The 25,126-nt window shown below is 41.2% G+C and overlaps 1 protein-coding gene across 2 annotated transcripts in view; it reads left to right on the top strand.

Moving 5' to 3' along the window:
• Positions 1 to 19,448: 19,448 nt before the first annotated feature.
• Positions 19,449 to 25,126, top strand: part of LOC148902301 (suppressor of hairless protein homolog) — a 34,099-nt gene continuing 28,421 nt past the window's right edge. For both annotated transcript variants that reach the window (XR_016114277.1, XM_088990713.1), the window contains exon 1: positions 19,449 to 19,698. Coding sequence is in view for 1 of the 2 variants with exons in the window: in XM_088990713.1 (XP_088846839.1) it covers positions 19,679 to 19,698 (20 nt within the window). In the remaining variant the exon portion in view is untranslated. The remainder of the gene's footprint in view (positions 19,699 to 25,126) is intronic.

Below are 25,126 nucleotides of genomic sequence, written 5' to 3'. Positions count from 1 at the left end.
CTCGTGACGCCGACTGACATGCGGTCCGCTCGCGTGAAACGTTCCTCCGATTGGAGTGACGGAACGTGAGCTGCGGTTGGCAGCGCGGTTCTTTTTGACGTGTTCAAAATGCCGCCGGCGGCATCTTAATTGGAACACGTAAGAGGGAGCACTGTGTTTATACTGTACCCTAAAGAGTCAGTTTTAGGGGTCCTGCGAGGTTTCTCTCAGAGGTTCAGAAGTTGAATTTTCAAGTTTTATTTCTGATGGCGAGCCCAAAATTTGGGATGAATTCCTGGTCCAGATTAGCCCAAGTACCTTACCCGCCTAAAAGTCCCGACACGGCCGAATTTTGGCGCACTCAATTTCCCGACGGAACTTTCCGATGCCGATTCGAGAAACCCAATGTGGCTCTTTGGTTCCGTTCATTGGAACAAAACCGCATAAATTCCCGACGAGGAATCCCGAGGTGACAGCGACCCAGAACGAGTGTCTGCCATTTTATGTCGTCTGCCATTTTATGTCGGAATCATCGGGACGGAGGCCGAGCTATCGCAAAGACGGCGGTTTTGGCTCGTCGGTGGGGTTGAGAAGGAAAACCAAATGTGTACTTGTGGCTTGTGGACTTGTGATGCACTTCACCGTGCGTCTGACTCTCTTCCACTTGCTGGCGTGCAGCTTGGAACATGCGCGAGCCCCTAATTTTTTTTTTAGCCTATTTTTTTATTTGGAAAGTCCGCCATGTTCAGAATTGTTGTCGATGCAATTTTTTTTCTTCTGCTTCTTTTTTGTTGCTTGTGTTTCTTCCTTTGCTTCTTCTTCCTCATTACTTTTTTTGAGCCTTCAGCTTGATGTGCTACATTCGCTTTACCCCGGAGAAAAAAATGTCCATTAGGGTCCACGTTGGATCTTCTGCATTATGGACTTCCTGAGACGCGCAGTATTCGATTTCCAGGTTGGGATGAGGCGCTGTGAGGGACGGCGTAGGTTGCGCAGCATGTTTTTTGGATTGGATTGGATTGGATATGCCTTTATTAGTCTCACAGTGGAGAAATTTACATTTCACAGCAGCAAAGTGATGAAAGGAATGAAAGTAGAAAAACAAAATACATGAGCTGCTGGAAAGGCAGCCACTCTCGGGGTGCCGTCTTGAAGTCAAAAGAACAAAAAAAACTAAATAACAAATAATATGACAGCATAGAGACAATATGACAAAACAAAAACACAGAGAGACATTCATTCTTCAGGACTTGCTGTACCCTCTTTGTGATGACATGAAGCAGTTCTAGATGAAAGAGGAGAGGATCAAAGTTGTTGTTTGTTTGTTTTTGAAGGCCAGAGGTTGGGGTGGGGGGTTCAAGAGAAGCATCTGCCAAAGTCAACTGTAAGCTGGGTTAAGGAAACTGACCTCTGTGTCTGTTATGGAGGGGATAGCTGGTTCTCCCTAAGTCTCTTTTCCTTCCAATTTGAGAAGAAAGGAGAATATGTGTGTACGTGTTATGTGTGTGTATGTGTGTGTGTGTTTGCTTGTGTAAGTCCGCCATGGGGGCAAGTAGTTGGTGCTCACTAGACGACTAAGGTCAGGAAAACAAGTCTCAGGAAACCCGATCTGTACCTCGCTGGCACCAAGGCAGTCATTATCGTTCTTTATTGTATTTATGGGATGCAGAGAGGGAAAATGGTGATTTGGATAAATATGAAGTTTTGGTGATTGGAAAATAGGAGATAATCGATGAGTTTCGCGCTGGAAGAGCTCCAAGTGGGGTTTGTTTGTTTGTTTGTTTGTTTGTTTTAGGTTGCAGGCGTACTTTTTCCTTTTGTCCAGCTTCTTCTGCAGCTCGTTTCTTTTCATTCTTCTCATATCATTTTTCTCTTCTGGGCCATCTTTTTCTGTGGCCTTTTTGTTTGATAGTCCCCCTTCGCCTTAAATTTTGCTTCTGGTTATTTCTCTCCTGCTTTTTTTTTACTTTACTTTGTTTACTCAATTTGTATTTCTTTATTTATCTATTTGTTTATTTGTTATTTCAGTATGTATGTATGTATGTATGTATGTATGTATGTATGTATGTATGTATGTGTGTGTGTGTGTGTGTGTGTGTGTGTGTGTGTGTGTGTGTGTGTGTGTGTGTGTGTGTGTGTGTGTGTGTGTGTGTGTGTGTGTGTGTGTGTGTGTGTGTGTGTGTGTGTGTGTGTGTGTGTGTGTGTCTGCGTGCGTGCGTGTGTGCGTGTGTGTATGTGTTTAGATGTTATTTATTTCTTTGGTTATTCGTTTATTTATTTATTCTAAATTTAAACTCTTATTTATTTAGGTGTTTCTTTGTGTGTTTGTTTAATTATGTATCTATTTTTTCATTCATTTATTTGTTCATTTATAGATTATTTTTTTGTGCTGCTATTCTTTATCTTTTTTCCTGCTCCTGCTCCCCCCCCCCCACCCTCTGTTGAATTTCTTTTTCCCCAAAACCACTTCCCCCAGCCGTCACTGTTACGGTGGCGCCGAAGCACCTGCCAAAAAGAAATCGGGCTCTTTCCTTGTCGCCGCGCTGCTCACTTCCTTCATCTTATCCTTTTTCAAGCCTCCCCGAAGGCCTTGGCAGCCCTCAAACTCCCTCCCCTCGGTCCCCCGCGCTCCTTACACTTTACACCCGTGCGCCTTCCCGCTTCCTCGTCTATCAGTCTCACGGCCGCTCCGTCTCCAACTTATCGCCTCTGGTCTCCTGTCCTCTTTCTCCGGGATGGCCTAGAGTATGTGGATTGGCAGAATGCCCAGGCTACTACCCCCCGCCCCCTGTCGCCAAACAGCAAGTCTGGACCACCGCCCGGAGAGCACAGACAGACATAGGCACGCAAATGTGAGCCCTTAATGTGCTCGCAAACAGATGAAGGTGCAGCGAAGCTCTTACCAATTAGCCGGTTAGCGTGACTCCAGTGTCAAACGTTGCCCCGCCCCCACACCACCAACCACCAGATGAGGGTTACAGAATGAAATGAAATGAAATGTTGCTTTTGCTCCGAAATATTCCATTTTACAGCGAGGGCCCCCCCCCCAAAAAATCTGACCAGAGCCGAAACGAGTCCTCGCTTGTGCAATTCAGGTACAGTGATATCTTGGCTTACAAACCTAATTGGTTCCCAGACAGTGTGTAAGGCAAAAAAAGTGTGTATCCCAAAAAATTATTTCCCATAGGAAACCATTAAAATGAGAATAATCCGTTCCCAGGTCATTTTAATTTTCTTTAAAACTACACAAAATATACCTTATTTTACGTATAATACATGTGCTATTGTATTATAATCAAAGAAATAAACTGTACTGTATAATATAGTTGTTTTATTTACCTTTGTGATGGTCGTTGATGGCTTAATGGAATGGAGTGGCCGGTTTCATCAGCATTAAACACTTGATGAGGAACGTCGCCTTCTTTCACCATCTTGAGGAATGATCCCTTGGAGGTGCTTTCTCTGTGGTAATTTTACCTAGTTCCTCATCAATTGTGTTCTGTTTAGCTGGGGTGATAGCTTTTTGCATCAAGTGTACAAATGGCTTGAGCGGGTTATTTGTGGAGCCTGATTGATGGGAATTCTAACTTTGCAGTCTCCACTCTGCCTTTGAACTATCAAAGTTGAAACAAGTCCAAATTTCACTGTTTTCTATCCATTTTGTCACTTCTGTCTGTTGTCGACCTGTCTCTTTAATGTTTAAACCACCTCCCCTCACTGCTGCGTTATTGACCAATCACGTGACTTTAACCGAAGACTGGGGGCAGGGAATAGAGGACAAAAAAAATGTTGGCAGCCATTTTCTTTTTTGGAGAATGGCTTCACACTCTCTCTGTCTGTAAGCCCCCTCCCCCTCACTGCTACGTTCTTGACCAATCACGTGGCTTTAACCGACGACTGGGGGTGGGGAACAGAAGACCAAAACAAGCCAGCTGCCATTTTCTTGTTAGAACGGGCTCGTTCGCGAACGACACATCACTCATTGTGGCAGCTCCGTGTGTATCCCGAAAAATAGTTTGTATGCCAACGTAAAATTTTCATAAATTTAACATTCGTAAACTGAAAAGTTCGTAAGCCAAGGGGTTAGTAAACCGATGTATCACTGTACCTCGATTCTCAGAAATCCTCGAGGCACTTTTGGTGCCCAGAGTACTCGCTAATTTACACGAATGCTGACAAGAAGTCAAGCAACTGCGGTAATAATTATTCATCCAAATAATGTCAGTAACATGCAGGCAGGCCAACTTAAATAAAATAAAATATTAAAAAAATACCAAATATAATATGGAGATTAATGCCTTGGTACTTGTTTGAAGTTTTTATCGGCAACGTGACTCGTTTGACATCATAAACTGTGGCTACCAACTTCAACAGTCCAACGCCTAACAATAACATTCAATTCCCAATCAAGGGTTCAATCCCGCTCCCCTGCCCCCGACTTCATTATGCTAACACTGTATAAAATAAAGAACAGCAGCACAAATAATAAACAAAAGAAATCAATTAAATGAACAAATAGATAAACACACCAATAAATAAATGAATAAATAACCGAATACACGAATGAATGAATAAATAAATGGATATACAGTGACCTTGAGAGTTTTGAAAGGCGCTTATAAATGAAATGTATTATTATTATATTAATAGGTGAATAAACAAACAAATAAATAAATAAATACATAGATATTGCCTGCCGCCATGGCGTTTCATGGCTGCTCTAGCGCTAGCAAGTGCTAGCACGTGGCCGTTCATACGGATCCGTTTGAACAAGCCGTGCTTACTCAAGCGTCTCTTTTCGTTGGCAATACTCCGCCTGTGGTTCACTACACACAAAATAATACGGAGAGAGATTTGTCTGATGTGTCGTTTGGAATTCTTTTCAGATTAAATCAAAATCACCCCAAGGCCACGTCAGGATAATCGTTGGGAAAATATTTTATTGACATCTTCACTGACTTTAATGGGAAAGCGGAATGCAGGATCACAATCTGATTGTTTTATATATGGATCGATTTCCAATGGTTGACCGTTTTTTTAACGGATCAGGAAGGAAAAAAATCACTCAACACACCCCACATCACAGGATAATCAATGGCTCAAGTTCATCTTTTTCTTGACTTGGAGTAGAAGATGATGGGGGAGGGGGGGTCACATTCACCCCAACTGTCAGCGTGCGTGCATGTGTAGCTGGATCCAATATAAGCGCATATATTATGTGGATTCAGATTACCAAATATGGCTCCTACTACAGTCGTCGTCCCCCCCTTCGTTGGAAGAAGCGAGTGGTGATCGGTGGCATCTCTGTTCCGCAGATGTGCTACCAGCGAGCTCGCTTGCTTTTGTGGTTTCCCTTCAATGAGCTCACCGCCCTCTTAAAAATAACAGCGGTGACATCACTGGTTTTTTGGGCCCTGTCGGCCGCCTGCCGCTGAACGGAAACTAAAAAAAAAAAGAGTGGGAAGATGGTTCTTATTTAAAGGTAATAAGGTTGCTTGCTTACTGGGCACGGCGAGAGGAAGGAGAGGGTGAGGCCGGATAGAGAGCAGACGTATCGGCGTCTAAATAGATATTCCATGGGCGTGTGTCGTCAATGTCAACCAATCGTCGACTTTGATGGCAGTCGATTAGTTTCTCCAGCTGTGGTCAGCTGGCCTGCTTTCAGCCGTCAGTCACTACGAAGCACCGTTATTCAAAAGTTCTTTTTTTCTGGATCCGCCTTAATGTCACACTTGCTCATCTGTCATGACATCGGACACCTCGTCAAAACTTGTTTTCTTTTGAGTCAATTACCGTATTTTCTGCATTATAAGGCATTACTTCAACTCGTCCAGAATTCTTCAGCTCGGATCATTACCAGAACCTCATCCTTTCACCACATCACCCCCGTCCTCCAAGAGCTCCACTGGCTCCCGGTCAAATATAGAATCAACTTTAAAAGTCTTCTTTATACATTTAAAGCTATCCATAACCTTGCCCCCTCATGCCTATTTGAAGTCTTCAAATTTTTATTCCCTTTCGTACCCTCAGATCCTCTTCCTCCTTCCACCTCTGTGTGCCCCCCTGCCCGTCTCAGCACGATGGGTGACAGAGCCTTCAGCTGCTCTGCCCCCAAACTCACTTCCTCTCAACATTCGTAACATTGATTCTCTTCCCACCTTCAAGTCCCATCTTAAAACCCACCTATTTAAAATTACATTTTCTGTGTAGCTCTCTCTTGTTTCTATTTATAATTGTCTTTTATTTATTGCATTGTATTTGTGATTATATTTTATTTATTATAGTACCTATGCTTGTCTGTGACTGTAAAGTGTGCTTGAGAGCTTTGAAAGGCGCTTAAACTGTAATGTACCGTATTTTTCGGATTATAAATCACAGTTTTTTTTCATAGTTTGGTCGGGGGTGCGACTTATAAATCGGAGTGACTTATATATGCTTTTTTTATTACCCTATATCATTTCACATGTTATTTTCACATTAAACCGATGGATCGACAAAGCATGGGCTTCAGTGAAAACCGAAACCATCCTGTCGGGATTCAGAAAGGCTGGAATAATTGGAACTGCAACTGACGATGAGTCTGATGTAAGCGACGTAGAAGAGGAAGTGGCGCCTTGTCTACCTGCCGAGTTGGGGGAGTTATTTAAAAGTGACACCGAGGATGAAGATTTCCTTGGATTTGGTGATTTGGAGTAAAACCTGATATTTTGGTAAACTTGTTAGCATGTTCTTCGTGCTAGAGTTATCTGAATAACTCTTGTAAAAGACTGTTCTGGCTTACCAAAAAGGAGGTGTGTCCATCGGAGTTGCGTAGAGCGAGAGCTGCCGTGTTATGTTATATGTTTATGGAAAAAAAAGAAGTGAAACGGAGCCTGATGTTCTCTATTTTAATTTAATTGCTTTTCAAGATGACATGTATGTTGTTTGGTGTTGGATTTTATCAAATACATTTTCCCCAAAAATGCGACTTATCCTCCAGTGCGACCTATATATGTTTTTTTCTTCTTAATTATGCATTTTTTTGGCTGGTGCGAACTATAATCGGGAGCCACGTATAATCCAAAAAATACGGTATTATTATTATTATTACAAGTTACACCTTCAGCAAATTACATATTTTCAAACTTTTTCCATATATAAGGCGCTTTCTGACAACTCAATTTACTCCTAAAAAGAAGAAACAATTGTTTTTTTTAATTTTATATGAGGTAAATTATTCATATAGTCTTTTACCAACAGCAAGTTATAACATGGTGTAAGGGTGTCAGTCATTTTTTGTGGCGGGCCACAGTGTAGTTATAATTTAGGGAAGCCATTAGAATGTTTCATCCCCTTCACATATTACACAGTAGTCCACAATAGAATAATGAATAAATAGTTTTCAAATATGAAATCAGATATAATAACTGTTATGGTGGTTTAGATGGGACAATTTGACATTTTGGTTTGCGCTTGACCAAGCATCATGGCATTTTACGTACTGGATTGCTTTCGCGGGCCGAGTGAAATTATGTGGCGGCCCAGATTTGGCCCCCACGGCCTGGACTTTTACACCTTTAATCTCGCGCAACATTTATATCACATTGTGGAGGGGAACATTTCCTCCATTTGGTGAAAACGTAAAAAACATTCTCACACTGTGATGGTAAATTAAACGTTAGTGCAATCACAATATCGTCACACTCGTAATAGGGCAAAGCAAAAACGATTATAACGCAAATAACTCTAAAGTGGTTCTTAACTAGGGTGCGAGAATGCTTGCGAATGGTTGCGAGGATACCCTGGGGGAAATGTGCACATTTTCGGGGATTAATGTCGTGTCCCCCAAAAAAGTGAAAAATACTGGAAATCACAGTCATTGTGTTATTTTGCATTAGGCATAATGCTAATTAACTCTTATACCTGGAAAGCAAAACAATTATTGTTATATTAATTACTTAATAAATATAATATATTATGAATGTATTTATTATTTGTGTTTTATGCAGCTCTAATTTATTTTAATATAGATTTTTGTCATCCTGCAATGCATTATTTTGTTGTCAGTTATGTAAATAAAGAATGAAATACATGTTACTTCCACATTAGGATTGTGATATCAATATTGCTTTTTATCAATTCTGGGAAGGGGGTGTGCGAACTGCTTGGTAAATTGAATGGGGTGCCATCAAGGAAAAAGGTTCAGAACCACTGCTCGATAGCATAATAACTCAAAGTTGTTCACGAGTTAATGTCCATATTCAAAATATGCCCAACCTTGTTCAACTGGAAACACACAAAAGAAACACGTCAAGCTCACTGTGTGGAATGTGACACATTTGTCACCGTATTGGACAAATTTTGGGATGCGCTTTGCTCAAACAGGCATGCGTCTTAGTTGAGTATAATTTTATTTGTGGGCGAAAGGGGGGGGGGCAGGTGTTAATCAGATGGTAGGATGACGAGGGGGATCCTATTTGTTTGTTTTGCCCTCCAGACGTGTCCGAGAGCAGATTAAGGGATTTGGCTCAGGGGTTTGGGTTAGGAGGGGTGAGGGTGGTCAGAAGCATACAAAGGGGTGGAGTGGGATGAGGTGAGGGGGTTACACTTGAGAGCTCCTTCGCACGCCTGCTTGACAGTCACGCACAAGAAATAAACCCACGTTGTACTATACCTCTCGCAGCCGTCTGATCTTCTCTTGTTTTAGCACTAATACTGCCCCCCTCCACCACACCCACGTTCCACACACACGCAAATGTAAGCCCCTAGAGAATTAGGGACCCTACAGCAGGCAACTCTTGCACGCGAGGGAATAAAAGAAAAAGAAATGCTTCCTCAACAGCAGCTTTGCGACCATCAGAGGAACCAGAAAGCTGCACCATATACCCTTGCCAAGGCAGGAGGCGTTGGGGGGTTGCAAAGTCTTAAATTAGTTTTCATAACATTACTATGTTGCGATGGATGGATGTGTTGGGTGGATGGATGGATGGATGGATGGATGGATGTCCAAGTGTTTGTCGGGTACTCAAACATCATAGGGTACATGGAGAAAGTCGTTAAGATTGCACAACTGCCCATGTTTTTATGTTCCTGTTGTGTTTATTATTTGGCTTTGTGTTGACTATTATGTAAAGCGCTTTGTTACAGCTGCAGCTGTTGTGAAAGCGCTAAATAAATTAGGATGTATTGTATTTGTGAGTTTGTGTTACTTCCGGTTTGAGTAAACGCTGCCGCGAGTGGCTGCCGCTGCTCACCCGCGGAAAGAAAATGTTTTTATCCCGTGTCTGTAAAGTGTCCTTGAGTGTTTTGAAAGGCGCTTAGAAATAAGATCAAATCTGAATCATGCTCAGTCAAATGCCAAAGAGTAGAAGTGAGTTTTGAGCTGGGATTGAAAGATGGGCAGCGAGGGGGCTTGCAGAATGTTCAGTGGTAGCTCATTCCAGAGAGTACGACCAGCAATGGAAAAGGCTCGATCCCCTTTGAGCCTCTGATTGGTTTTTGGCATATCTAATATATGTCTGGTCAGCAAACTCAAGGCGCTGGGAAAGTGTGTAGAAGTGGATGTGTGGAAGTGGATGAGCTCGGAGAGGTAGGGAGGAGCGAGGCCATTTAAAGATTTGAAAAATAATAATAAGACATTGCAAAGAACTCTGAAATATATAGTGAGTCAGTCAAGTGATGCCAGAGTAGGAGTGATGTGCTCCTTCTTAGGAGTTCCAGTCAAGAGGTGAGCAGCAGCATTCTGGACCAGCTGGAGACGCTTCAAGGAGGATTGGCTGACTCCGAAGTGAAGTACATGACAGTAATCGAGCTGAGATATGACAAAGGAATGGATTACTGCTTCAAGGTGCTCATGAGAAAGGGGAGATTTTATTTTTGTCAGTTGCCTCAGATGAAAGAAGCTGGATTCAACAACAGCACCAATTGGTCGGTTAAGTTAGTCGGTCAGTGTCCAGTTTAAGACCCACGTTTGCGGCTGTTGACTTCAGATAAGAAGCCAGGGGGCCCAAGTCTATACGATCAGATGTACATGGGCCACTGGGACCAAACAATATCACTTCTGTCTTCTTTTCATTAAAGTTCAAGACGTTTTGATTTCCTCCAGGTAGGATAAAAGTGGCCTGAACGAGAAAGTGTCTTCTTTGCTCAGTGGGACAGATCTGACAGTCATCTGAATAGCAGTGGAAAGAAAGACTATGTGTCCTTAGGATGGAACCCAGTGAGAACAACATTGGTCCCAAAATTGAGCCCTGCAGAACACCTCATAAGAGAGGGGCAGTACAAGCAGCCAAGGTTCTGTCAGAAAGGTAGGACCTAAACCAATCAAGAGCAAATAAAAGACAGTTTGGAAAAGGGCCCAAAATTTGACAGTACATCTTGTTCAAGACCAGGTTTCTTGATCAAGGGTTGGACAACTGCATGTTTAAACTGTTGGGGGACAATGTCGGAAGAGAGGCTGCTGTTGATAATGGCTAAGACCAATGTGCCAGCACTCGGGAGAACTTCCTTAAAGAAATGTGGAGGAAGATAGTCACAAAATAATAAAGGCTTCAAGAATATAAATATAATGTACTTCTACATTGTTTGATTTTTGTATCATTTTTTTAATACTTGAACTAGTCATTACTAATGCTGTTATAAAAATAATTCAAACTATTTAGCAGCAACACGCTTTTAAAAATCTATTGGGACTTTTCTCAGTATTTCAACAATAGCTTTAGAAAACATTTTCAAAATGTGTCAACATTTTCCCCATTTGCAATACAATTATTTTTTTTTTCTTTTTACGTATTTTATTGGATATTGGATATTGGATATTGGATATGCCTTTATTAGTCTCACAGTGGAGAAATTTACATTTCACAGCAGCAAAGTGAAGTGTTATGTCTTTATTTTTGCCTGCTCAGCAGTCCTTGGCCGTTCAAATTGAAAGCAACGCCAAGCTCAAATTCAAGTTGCTCAGGCCCCGCCCCTACGTTGGTGTGGCTCTTTTGTGATGCATATCAAATTCGGCGGGGTCTTTTTCATCTGACAGGCTATTGTTTTTTTTTTCAGTTTTTGTCAGGGCGGGGAGGGGTGGCAACCCGGGAAATGCGCGCGGGCCTGACCGGGTGTCTGCCATGCGAGGCTGGAAAGGCAGGGGGGAGACTCGCGTCTTGTGTTCGGGGAGGGGATGGTGTGGGGGATGGCGGAGGGAACTTATGTGATGTGACGCCGACCCCGGCAAACGCCCCTGACCTCGAGCAGATGGTGAAGCAGGCTTTCTCCTCTGAGGCGGAATGAATCGCGTGTGCCGTGTCACTTTATTGTCTGCGAGCATCCCTCACCCCCAAAGCAAATCTCATCGTGCCCCCCCCCCCCCCCCACTAATGTCTCCCACCCACCGAAACAAAATCCCTCTCGTGCTCACCTTCGCTTAGACAAAGAAGAGCCATCATGTATTTGTCCGGGCATTTATCAAGGACCCAATCGATGACCCGTCGACCCTGTCCAAAAAAAGGACTAAGTCAAAAAGCAATCGAGATCCAAGTCGTGAACTAGTTCAAAACACATCAAAGGCTAGTCGAGAACAGTTTTAACAATCGCATATAAAACCAGTTGGGAATCGCTAACAATCAAGGAGCAAGTTAAAAAAAGACACTCACAAATCAAGTCAAAAGCTGTTGAAGAAGAAACACGAACAACAACAACGACGACAACAAAAGAATAAGAATAATATAAGAATTTAAAAAAATTGAAGCGTCTGTTGGTGGTGAAATTCCCAATCCTCCATGAAGCGTCTCCAGCTGGTCCAGAATGCTGCTGTGCACCTCATCACTGGTATTCGTAAGAGGGAGCACATAATTTACAGCAGTGAAGTTACAAAAGAATGAAAGTCGAAGAACAAAAAATAGGAGCTGCTGTAAAGGCAGCCACTCTTGCGCCGCCATCTTGGAGGTAACATAACATAACCGGTAATAAGATTCATAATAACATAAGTTTTGGTGACAAAACCAAGTCTGATCAAGAACTAATCAAGAACCAAGTCTCCCACCCCCAAAAAAACCTTATAAGCGAGTCACGAACCATAAAACCCAACAAACAAATATAACTAAATAACTAAATAAATAAAAAATAAATAAATAATAGGTCATAGGTGAGTCAGAACCTCTTTTTATAAAAATCACTTTGAGACTGAACCAGCATAAAACACAAATGCCTAAATACAAATAAACATAGACACAAACAAATAAATAAACAAACAAATAATTACATAGATAAATATATAGATAAATAAAAACATAAACAAATACATGAGTGGATCAATCGGTCAATCGATCAATCGATTAATAAATAAATTAATTTAAAAAAAATCTTTAGCAAGTCAAAGACCTAGTAGAAAACAGTCAACCTCAATCAGCAGCCAAGTGAAAAACAAGTGAATATCGTGTCTCAAAATTATAATAAGAAAAAAAACCCAAAAGATCTGAAACACCTTTAAAAAAACACTTAATAAACAAATTGGACTTGTTTTTTATTTTATTTAAGTCCGCTACTTGAGTTACTTGTTTGTGTGTCATTGAGTGTCTGCAAGCAGTTTGCTCCATGAGTGTTTTTCATTTTTCTTAATGTGGTTCTCCAGTGTCTTTCAGCGTCTTTCGTTTTGTTTCCCGCCCGGTCTTAACGGTTCCTTGAACACTTTTCTTTTAATTCTTGACAGGTTGTTGAGTTGTTTTTGGAATGTTGTTTCCCCCGACTTTTAATAATAATAATAATAATAATAATAATAATAATAATAATACATTACATTTTAAGCGCCTTTTGCTCTTAATTTGGGATTTGACTTGATTCATAGTCACGCTAGTTTTTTCCAGTTTTTGAAACGGACTTTGATTCTTAACTTTGGTTTCGACCAGTCTCAACTTTGCACCTGGGAGTCACTCGCACTTGCTCAAGGGCCGGTTGGGTCTTTTTTGTGTCTGGATGGCGTTTCACCCCCCCCCCCCCCCCCAACCCCAACCCCACTGGCACATCCAATGGGCTCCTTGCTCACTCAGTCATTCATTCACGTGCTTCCATTCATGTCTCCCTTTTTGCCGCACACACATTCACAGGTTTGCCCACTTGCCGAGGCTTTATCGGGGGACAATTAAGGCACCTGCGTTTCTAAAGCAAGCTCCGGACCCCCTCGCACAGCCCCCCGCCCCGATGAACACCCGCCGCCCCACTTCCTCGCTTTGCTCACTGGTCCTTTTAACCACTTGGCCATGTGCACAAGAGCACCCGCCGCATGTCTTTGCCACACGGAGAAAGATTTTTACAATTTATTTCCATGTCACATTTTTGGGACGGCACAGATTTTGTTTGAAAAATGATGATGATTATTTTTATCCTCCCCTACCCTAGAATCTGTCACATGGATTAGTTGTGAGTACATTTCGGTCAAAATGACTTAAAATATACCCCAGATGCATTGGTTCGAGGGGGAGGGGGGTTAACAATATAAATAGGATGCACCCACCCCACCCCCTGGTGTAGCGCGCGGCAAAAAAATATTTAATTTTAAATCATATTTCATAAACAATTGAGCACAATATAGCAAAAGCCGACTGTCATTTTGAGATTGCTGATTTCAATCAATGTGTCATGCTCGGCCTCCCTCCCTTTCTCCACAAAAGGGTGAGGCTTGGACCCCTCCCCCATTCTAATCATCAACAGTCCTCTTCCTGAGGGACCTCTGTCCACACAGTCCCCGCCCCCTTGCCCCCCCTATGTCTCTCGCTCTCCACCAGACAGACAGCGACGAGGGAGGGGCGAGTTTGCATGGAGGGTCACGGCCTCGGCGGTGCAATCACTTGGCCAGAGACTCTGTGTGTGTGTGTGAATGTGTATGTATGTGTGTGTGTGTGTGTGTGTGTGTGTGTGTGTGTGTGTGTGTGTGTGTGTGTGTGTGTGTGTGTGTGTGTGTGTGTGTGTGTGTGTGTGTGTGTGTGTCCGACACATAGAGCAGTGTATTTTTTATTTCTTTATTTCCTTAGCATTACACAAAAATGAATTGTAATTTTTTTCTGAAATATTTTCATTGACTATTGATACAAATGTGCATTTTATGCAAACCAGGGAAATAGAATGATAAACGTATCATGAAAATAAAATAAGACAAATGTATCACTGTCATATATTCTTTATCCTCTTTCGGGAAAATAAACAAACTACAGTAAAGTCTCGTTATATCGATATCGGATATATCGATAGTCCCGGTTATATCGATACTATTTCTATGCACGCACGGAGAAAATTACATGCAAACAGGGTCGGATATATCGATAGTCCCGGTTATATCGATATTTTTTCGGACTCCCTTGAATATCGATATAACGAGACTTTACTGTACTTTGTTATATGACTGCAAGTCCCTGAAGAGTTGTGTCAGTCCACATTAATGTGTTTGTTTGAATTTTTAAACTGCCCATGAGTGGTCAAAGTAGGCACACCAGGAGTAGCACAATGGCCAGTGAATTGATATGTGTGGCAAAAACATTTTCTTTATTTTAGATTTTTTTTAAATACACCATCTGTCTGTCATTCACGATTTTTTGTCATCATTTACCTCAGATTTGTTATTGCATTTATTTATTTATTTATTTATCTATTTATTTGTTTTTTATTTGGTGTGATTACTTATTTAGTTATTTGTGTTTATTTATCTGTATGAATAACATACATACATGCATGCATGTACAGTGAGACCTCAACTTACGAACTTAATTGGTTCCCAGACAGTGTGTAAGGCGAAAAGTGTGTATCTCAAAAAAAAATTCCCATAGGAAACCATTAAAATGGGAATAATCCGTTCCCGGGTTTCCATAAAATATACTTTTCAACTAAATAAGCCTAAAAAAAACTACAGACAACATACCTTATTCTGTGTATAATAAATGTGCTATTGTATTGTAATGAAAGCAATACACTGCATTGTATCATAAAATCACTTTATTTACATTTGTGATGGTCATTTATGGCTTGATGGAATGGCGTTGGAGGTCGAAGGTCAACGGGAATTGCTGTTTGGAAAGAAAGGCGCATTACATGAGGACTGTAATTAAAGAAATAAACTGTGCTGTAAAATAAAGTTTTATTTCCCTTTTTGATGGTCGTTGATGGCTTATGGAAGGAGAGTCACCTTCCATAAGGACTGTTGGTAACTTAACCTCTGGTGCTGTTCGGTCGTGTGCTTCCGCCGAAGATCACTCTGCCAGCCGGGCTGGGTGTGTATTATGAAAATAGTGCTTATTATAAGGTTTAATTTTCATACATTTGACGTTTGTAAGACGAAAAGTTTGTAAGATAAGGTGTTTGTAAGTTGAGGTCTCACTGTATGTATGTTATTCATATGTGTATATGTGTATTTATTGGTTTGTTTATCTTTGGTCTTTGGTTATTCATTTACTTAATTTCTTAAAGTTTTTGTTTGTTTGTTTTTTTTAAGTAGCAGAAAATGTTGCCGTACCTAATAAGACACTTGCAATGATCACGGTCAACTTTCCTGTTTTTTCAAAAATTAACTACATTATTTTTTTCCATGTTGTCATTATGGTGTGTTTTGTGTCAAATTTTGAGGCCAAAAAAAGTAATAATAATAATCTCCATATTGGATTCAGGCATAAAATAATGTGAAGGATGTGAGGGACAAAACGGCCCCATTCTTCAGGTAGCCGCTGGGATATCAATAATGTGGTTTATTTTCCTTGTCGCAATGCTGCCTGTGGAGTTACTTGAACTCGCCGTGAACCGCGCCGGTGGGAGAAAGGGGAAACGTGTTTTTTTTTCTTCTTCCCCCTCCCCTACAAAGTGTCTGCGCAGTCACGGGGACGTCCTCGCCTCAAATTGGTTCACGCCAAGATGTGCTCCATCCACCGTTGTGACTCATTAGGGGAGGACACTATTGGGCCATTTCTTTCCAATCAAGTTTCTTGATGTTGCTCTTCATCTCAAAGGAGCAACCTCGTTTTGATTAAACCCCCCCCCCCCCCCCAACTGCAATTTGTTCGGGGGAAACGGCAGTAAAACAGACCGAAAGATGCCAGCTGGTAACTTTCAGAACAATATCAGAAAATCTGAATCAGAAAACCTTTATTCGTCCCACAATGTGGAAATTTGCAATTGTTGCAATATTGTTATACTACTTTTTTTTCCTCAGCAAAAAACAGATACATTTTCTTTAGAAATATATATTTTTCATAGATGACTACTTTTGATATTTTCTTTAAAAAAATGTTATTTTTCCCAGAAAAAATGTGGGATTATTCATGTAAGAGTACTACTTTTAAATGTCCCTACCCCTAAAAAAAACACCCTTGAAAGATTGCTCCTACTTTCTCTGAAAAAGCACATCCTTATTAATGTAACAAAAAAAAAGAAAGTCATTAATTCGTCTGTGTACGCTCTCAGTAGTACAGGAGTGGTCCATCAATGAAAAGGTTTCTTCAGCCGTCATCTGTACTTCTTTGAAGGTGTCATGCGTTTTGCTCCTAATCCGAAAAGCTTCGTCAGCAAACAAAAAATTTTGCTGATAGTTTTGGCCCTATATATATATATATATATATATATATATATATATATATATATATATATATATATATATATATATATATATATATATATATACCTTCAAAGAAGTACAGAAAGAAGTATATATATATATATATATATATATATATATATATATATATATATATATATATATATATATATATATATATATATATATATATATATCTCGCCCCACCTAAACTAAACTGTGCAGACATGGCTGTGCCGGACACTGCTATGGTAGGTCCTTGCTGTCAGGTTGGGGGGAGCAGAGGACTATTCCCTGAGGCTACACTGATTACTTCTGTTGTCCTGACTGATTACCTCTATTGTCCTGCACGAATATAGGGTCTACGACTGGCCTGATTGCCCCATTTGCACTGGTATCACCTTATCAGCATAGCTAAGCCAATGTGGTCTAAGAAGTCTGTTGTAATAAGACATTAATTGTTGTGCCATTTGTTTTACTTTTCTGAAAATACTGACGTTTTTGTCATAAAGTTGTGTGATATTTTTTCCTCTAAATAAAACGTTATTCTCTTCAACATGCTCTTTTTTTCCCCTTTAGGAAAAGGCAACTCTATTCTCGTGCTCTCTTTAAATTTTTTTGTTACTTCATTTTTCTTGAAAAAGATTTGCTTATTTTTCCTCAAAAGGACCCAATTTTAGTCTTATAATTTCAATGCTCTCCAAAATTAGACATTTGCTTGTTTTTTTAGCTTTTTGGGGGGGTTAGCTGTATTATGAAAATAATGTCTTTCATAATAAAATTAGCAACATAAAACAAATAGTCAGGTTTCCTACCCCCTGCACCCTGAACAATAATTGCAGTATAATTAACAAGTATTAATAAAGTAGATATATTTTTAAATTGAGCATTCTTAAGAAAGTTGAATATTCATCCAAATAGCAATATTTTGGCATATAATGTTGTTAGCAGGTGAGCCCTTTTTTTCTGTGGCCATCTTTCTATGAGCCGCCATATTCAGCAGTCAATTGGAGGGCTTTATCCACTGGAGGCTTACGGCTTAGTCGGGATCACTCCACTTATCGCAACCAATTGTTTCGCCCTTAATGAGAAGAATGTGACGGGACTCTTGCGAATCCTTCTAAATGAGCGACAGTGGCCATCTTGGAATGTCTGCCAGCCCATTGCAAGGAAGTTATAAACCCGTAATATTTTTCAAGTACCGGTATATTTCTCTATAGGGGGGTAATAAAATCCACTGGATCACAGTTTTCTTTTTTTTTTGGGGTGGCCTCCGCCCCCCGCCGCATAAACCTAGCTGAAAGCGCTGAACAAACGAGAGCATTCACCGGCCACTGGTGTGGTCTCCAAGTATTTACTTTGAAGTCGGGAAGAATCCCTTTCTGAGGGACGGCTACCGCGGGACAAAGATGGCAAAGGGATTGAAATGAGGGCTGATCGAAAGACAACAAATGCAGGGAGAGACAGACCTACATGAAGGTTTACGGCTTCCTGATAAAGCAAAATGAGCCGATGCGTTTATTGCTCACCTCACAGAAGGCCTCTTTGGAACGCTCCTTGGAAGTCAGGGAAGGAGAGCCTCAACATTGAAAGACCCCAACACGCAAATAATAGCCTGCCTTGTACTTTCACTGGGGGTTTCCCTGGTCATGAAACACCCCGATGTGATTGCAAATGCACTAATCTGCTCTGTATAGGTCGTTCACGTGTGCCCGCGCTATTGTTCCCCCGTTTGAAACAGGAAGCGTAATGTTGCCCTGTTGGGGATTTTGGGAGGGGGGAAAAAGAAACAAACACTACTGCTCCTCGCTTGACTCATGCTCTGAGCCCATTGGTCAGTTTTGCTCCAAATCCATTTGGAAATAGCTTGTCGTCATTTTGGCCAATTCCCACCTCAAATGAACAACTCACTGTGAACCAGTGTTTAAAAAGAAAAAAAAGTTATATTCTTCCTCCTTGACTGACAGTCGACCCCCAGGTCAGTTTGTTACATGTTTGTAGGGATTGAAATTCAACTTTAAGGATCAGTGGGGTCATTTCCAGGGGGACTTTTTGAAAACTGAGCCCCTGAAGCCAGTTTGAGCAGAAACAAAGAACACAGGCAATGATATGCTGCTGGTGGGCTTTTATCGAATGTTCATTAGCTGGGGAACAATTCCAAAGTTTCACAAATATCGAGCCGGCCATCACATTCGAGTATGGAGAGTGTCAGCAACAGTATAGTAACATTCATTCTGATTTGACACTGAAGATCTGATTCACCGGAGGCATTTACACGCCCCTCGGTAATTCCCATTAGTGATTTTATGACTAAGGGTCTGTTTTGGAGTACATAGTTCACGGCATTCAGAATGTACACTGAGTCCATTTAAACATCTCAACAGAAAACTTTCTAAAATAACTAGAAGAAAAAAATGTATTTTGAGGACCATAATCCAAAGTGTTGGGTGTTGTGGTGGTGTTGCCGGGGATGCAAAACGTTTTTAACCTGGAATTAAAAGCATTTACACTCAGTTGATTTCACTTTTATTGGCATTGCATTTGCGTACAAGATAACAGATAAATGCTACTTCAATATGTTTACATTGAAACACAATATTTTTTTATCTTCATATTTTTTCTTTAAAGTATGTGACAACTAAATGTAATCTAGTTCCAAGGCGCTGGTAACGAGGAATGTCATTTCGATTCATTTCAGTGGTACAAGTGATTTGATAAAGGTGGTCACGGCGCCGCTGTATTTCCTAACGGATTGCACAAGCGCCTTCCTCTGTTGATTTACTACCGCGGGTACACACGTGGGAATAGCATCGGGGACACGTCTCGCGAGAGCGAGCGAGCCCTTAGCGCTGGCCTATTGTGAGAGTTTTTGCAGTTCTCGCGTGATCTCGGAAGTTTCCCACGCCTGTTGTTGTGGCGTCTGCCCTTTTCGCTCACTCTCGCAGCGCTCCCCCCTCGCAAAAGTGTGGCCTCCCCTTCTCTTGTGTCTACTTACCCACCCCCTTTCTCCCTTCTCCCGAGTCCCGACACCTCCATTCGGCCTCTTGTTGTCTCGACGGATTGCCGGCGCCGCGGGGATAGGCGCAGAAAAAAGAAGAAGACGAAAGGGGGGAAAAAGAATATCGCGAGTATTGGAGTTTTGGTGAGAGTTTGTGGAAGATGGCGCCTGTTGTAACAGGGTGAGTCTGAGATTCGGGGGCTTTCTGTCGGGGAGTTCAAGTGAATCCGAGTGCTTCGGCGTAGCTCCGCGTATTTGTCTGCTTTCGCCCGGCTCCGCGGCCACTTTCTCCTCTGCTGCGTTCAACTCACAACGTCGTTTCTTTGTTCCAATGTGTTAAGCGTCTTTTTTTCTTACTCTCACCCACTGTTTGCTGCGGTTGTTCAGTGGGCTAGCCTCACGCGAGCTGTTAGCATGCGTGCTAGCCAGCTCATGAAAACGACAACAAAATCAAGAACGACGCACGAGAACACGTGCTGGAAAGTGTCCGACTAAAACGGCTTCCCCTCGGATTTGTTTCGCCCAATGTGTTCTCGCAAACTCGCCAGGGAAGGAGCGCTGCCTATGGGCAGTGACTTGTCCGATAATGGACGCCGGCTAGCAAGGTCCGAGTGAATCACGTTGCTGCTTTTGTGAACCTGACGAAAATATTGCCATTTTGTCCCAGGAAATAATCGGACAGATGTGTAAATAATAGCTTTATATATGTGGGAAACTGTAATGATGAACTGTAAAGTCAGATTATTTTGGGGAGGGGCGGGGGCTATCTTGTTAATGAAAATAAAGTAAACAAGAACCAGTCTTATAAAAGTATTGTTTAGGGGGGAAAACTAACAATCTTTAAAAACTAAAGTTGCTTTTTGAGGGAACTAGTCAATGGTTTACAAAATGATTTGAAATAGCACTATATATATTTGAGGAATGGAAAACGCAAACAAAATAGTCCTTTATTTGAAGAGAAAGAATCCAGAGAGAATACAATTGCTTTTCTTCCCTAAAAGGTGTCAGTCATACAAAATTGACCAATTTTCTAGGGTGAAAACTTGCAATTTTATGAAAATTGAGTGATTTACTTATTCAGAAAGAAGTAATTTCAATGTAAATAGACAGCAAAATATCTACATATAGTTTTTTTTCAATTGAATAATTGATATATATGGTTGTATAGTTTTTTTTCAATAGAATATTTTTTTTTCTTTAGCTGCATGATAATGGAAAAAATGTATGATAGGCATTATGGGTGTTAAAACTTTTGCGATCTTTAACATGTACGTAGGGAAATTGCTTTTTCTTTTCCAGTAAAAGAAATATTTTTATTCATGTGGCAACGTAACCAAGGTCATTGTGATTGCTAATTTCTTGGCAATATATTAGCTGGCGAATAGCCATTGTCCAAGATGCCCATATTGTATGGCGCTGCACATTGAAGATTGCATTGAACGTTATGTCATGTTTTTGTGTTATGCATATTGCATGAGCCATTATCACAATGATATTTTGTCTATGGATTGTCCAGCCGCATTTTTATTTATTTATTTTTTTACTTCATGTGGTGCTTGTAATGAAAAATTGACCCGGTGGGCTGCTGTGTCGTGTGCCTTTTAACACCGCTGTTGTCTCGAACAAACATAGTGATAAGTGGAACATGCCATGTATCCTGTGGGAAAAAAACATCCCCCTCTTTATATGCCCTATAAAAAATGACAAATGTGGCACACCCCACTTGCTCACAGTCAATGTGAATTTTGTGCTCAAGGCCTGCTCGCCCAGTGCCACCAGCTAACGCACGCGTGATACTTTCACATATCAACATTGGGCTCCTAATAGGGAAACTTGTACTTGTGATCAATTGGTGGGAAACGTGCAAGCCTTTATCGCCGAGGTGTCACATTTCTCTGGTTTTTGATGTTGCACAGACAAAGATATATTGGACGATAATATGCGAGTTTCAGTGAAGCTATCCATTTGTGTTTATAGACGTTTGTGTGCGTCTCTGTGTGTGTGGGGGTTTTCAGTGGGTTTTCAGTTCAAGGGGGAGGGGCGGCATGTTGGAGGGCACTGGGGTCAGGTCTGGGTGGTGGGCCACCTGTCCGCATGATATGTCTTGCTGTGTTTTTTTGTGTGAGAGAAATGAGCTTCCAAAATGTATTAGGGCCATACAGAAAAGAAAAAGAATTTTGAGAAAAATAGACTCACTCTGAAGAAATTATGGTTTTATTTGAAACAAAAAGATGCAATTTTACGAGGAGTGTTTTTTTTTCTTAAAGAAGTTGCACTGTTATGAGCATCCAGTTCTTGTTTTTTGGGTCATGAAATGAGGCAGCACTACTATCCAAATATTGTATGTTTTCAGAAAACAGTATCAGTCCAATTAATTGTTTTTTAAAGGTTCAATTCTACGAAAATGTTTATTAAACATATATACATATAGTTTTATTATTCTATTATTCTACTTTTGTCTTCCAGCAAATTAAAATCCTGCAGAAGGAACGGTGTGTGTGTGTGTGTGTGTGTGTATATATATATATATATATATATATATATATATATATATATATATATATATATATATATATATATATACACACACACACATACACACATACAGTGAGACAAATATCTTACAAACTTTTCATCTTAAGAACGTCACATTTATGAAAATTAAACCTTATAATAAGCACTATCTTCATAATACACACCCACCACGGCTGGCGGAGTGATCTTCGGCGGAAGCACACGACCGAACAGCGCTCCAGCCGGCGTTACTTTCCACACCCCTTCTCATTGAATGCACACGTCGATCGCCTACTTGGAGCTTTTTGCTGATAATTTTACGATGATGGGACCGAAAAAAAAAACACCACATGCTTGTGTTCAGCCCAAGAAAACACAAAATAAAATCACCGTCGCTGGGAAGGAGATAATTGAGAAACACGAACGAGGTGTGCGTTTGTGTGATTTAGTGGCCGAGCACGGCTATGCTAAGTCAACCATTGCTCCTATTCTGCGGAACAGAGAAGCCATCAAAGGTGCGTCTGTTGCAAAAGGTATTTCCGGAAGTGCTCTCAAAGCGACGGTCTCGGGCAATTGAAGAAGTTGAAAAACTTCTGTTAATTTGGATTCATGAAAAGCAGCTATCCGGCGACAGCGTGAGTAAAGCTATTTTATGCAAGAAAGCACGGCTAATTCACGACGTTATTGCCATGAGCCAACCTGAAACTTCGGCGCTTATTGAGGATTTTAAAGCCAGTAACGGATGGTTCGAGAACATCTGAGGGCGAGGAGGAGAAGGCAATGTTGGCAAAGTGGAATTATGTGCAGGCTTCTACCGAACAGTTCCATCCAGAAAAGACTGGCTATGACAATCATCAACATGATGAACGATAATGTGATGCCTCAGCTTCGTAAGACCTTACAAGTCAGAAAGCAACAGGTGTCAATTAAGAGGTTTTTAATCAGCAAAAATGATGAGGAGTCTCCAAAGGTTAAGTTACCAACAGTTCTTATGGAAGGTGACTCTCCTTCCATAAGCCATTAACGACCATCAAAAAGGTAAATGAAACTTTATTTTACAGCACAGTTTATTTCTTTAATTAGAGTCCTCATGTAATGTGCCTCTCTTTGTGACTTTATGATACAATGCAGTGTATTTCTTTCATTACAGTACAATAGCACATTTATTATACATAGAATAAGGTATGTTGTGTGTAGATTTAAGGCTTATTTAGTTAAAAACTATATTTTATGGAAACCCGGGAACGGATTATTCCCATTTTAATGGTTTCCTATAGGAATTTTTTTTGGAGGTACACACTTTTCGCCTTACACACTCTGTCTGGGAACCAAATAAGTTCGTAAGTTGAGGTCTCACTAAAAAAAAAAAAATCCTCGTCTCACCCCCCATGGGTGGTGTCTGTCCCCCATTTTAGCTCGGGTCCTCTACCAGAGGCCAGGAAGCTTGAGGGTTCTGCGCAGTATCCGTGCTGTTCCCAGCACTGCGCATTTCTGGACCAAGATATCCGATGTTGTTCCCGGGATCTGTTGCAACCACTCGTCGAGTTTGGGGGTCACTGCCCGACCACCACAGGCACGACTGTCACCTTTACCTTCTCGGCTCTCTCCAGCTCCTCTCTGAGCCCTTGGTATTTCTCGATTTTCTCATGTTCCTTCTTTCTGATGTTTCCATCACTTGGGACCGCTAGATCCTGGTTGTGTGGATCAGGGAGTCTATGTCCTTTTCGTTGTTAGCATACAGCTTTATGTCATCCATGTATACGAGGTGACTGATAGTAGCTCCATTTCTGAGGCGGTACATAGCCTGTCTTGCCGATTATTTGGCTATGTAGAACAGCAGTGGTGAGAGTGCATCACCTAGGTATATGCCACATTTGATGGACACTTGAGTTAGTGGCTTGTCATTGGCTTCAAGTGTGGTTTTCCACATCCTCATCGGGTTTGCAACAAAGGCTCTCAGGGTCCTGTTGACCTTATACAACTCCAAGCATTCAGTGATGCACAGGCTATGCACAGGTTGGTATGTCGGGACCTGCAGTCTTGTGCGACTGTTCTGTCAACCAGCAGTGATGAAGCGTATATCAGCTCATTGGTTTCCGTGATCGTTCCAGTTGGGATCGCTCTGTGCTGCATTCACAGTTTCCAGGAGACTTTCAGGTGGTACTTCACATAGCCGTTGTAATCGGTTTCTTGGTTGCCCAGTTTTCATTCTTGCCATGATCTTATCTCTCAGGTCAGTTGCTGCTTTGCTCAGCATTTCATTTATTGGGGCTGCCTTCCCAATCTCATCATTCATTGGGGCTTGCCTCCCAATCTCTGGTCTGACCTCTTCCTCTGATGTGGCAGCCTGGGGCCCTTCACCTCGGAATTTGTGTTGTACCTCATCAATCTCAAGTTGTGATAGCAATTGCCGTTTGTGGATATTGGAACACTGAGCTCCTAGTTCACAGGTGTCAAAGTCAAGGCCCGCGGGCCAAATCCGGCCCGCCACATCATTTTTTTCGGCCCGCGAAAGCAAATCAAACTTGTTAATTTCCATGATGATTGCTAAAATCTGAGCCAAAATTTCATATTTTTGGATGTCAACCACAATAAAAGTCATTATTCTTGACTTCATATTTAAAAACGAGTTATTCATTAATTTGCTGTGTGCTCTATATGTAATATTTGAAGGGATTTAAACATTCTAATGGGTTCCCCAAATTCATAATGGCTCTCGAGAGGAAACCATAACTACAATGTGGCCCGCGGCAAAAATGACTTTGACACCCCTGTCCTAGTTGTTTCGTGGTCAACTGTGACTGTGGGTTTCGAAGTAGCCATTCAGCTCATCAAGGTGCTCTTGACGCAGATCTTGTTTGGCTGGGCGACGTCTGAGCCGGCATGTCATTCGATTTGTTGTCTCTCATAGTGTGAGGTAGGCATTAGCGTGAAGGTATTCTGCTCCAAGCGGGATTCGAACCCTCGTCTCCCATATGCCAAAGCGATGCCTTATCAACTGAGCTATCCAGCCGCTATTCTATATATATACATATATATATATATACATATATATATATATATATAGAGAGAGAGAGTTGTATAATTACATCACA

This window comes from Hippocampus bargibanti, linkage group LG02 (assembly GCF_051943395.1).
Source record: "Hippocampus bargibanti isolate YZ-2025 linkage group LG02, ASM5194339v1, whole genome shotgun sequence".
Taxonomy (NCBI): Eukaryota; Metazoa; Chordata; class Actinopteri; order Syngnathiformes; family Syngnathidae; genus Hippocampus; species Hippocampus bargibanti.
The sequence above is the reverse complement of the archived record's forward strand: the minus strand, read 5'-3'. Positions and strand labels throughout refer to the sequence as shown.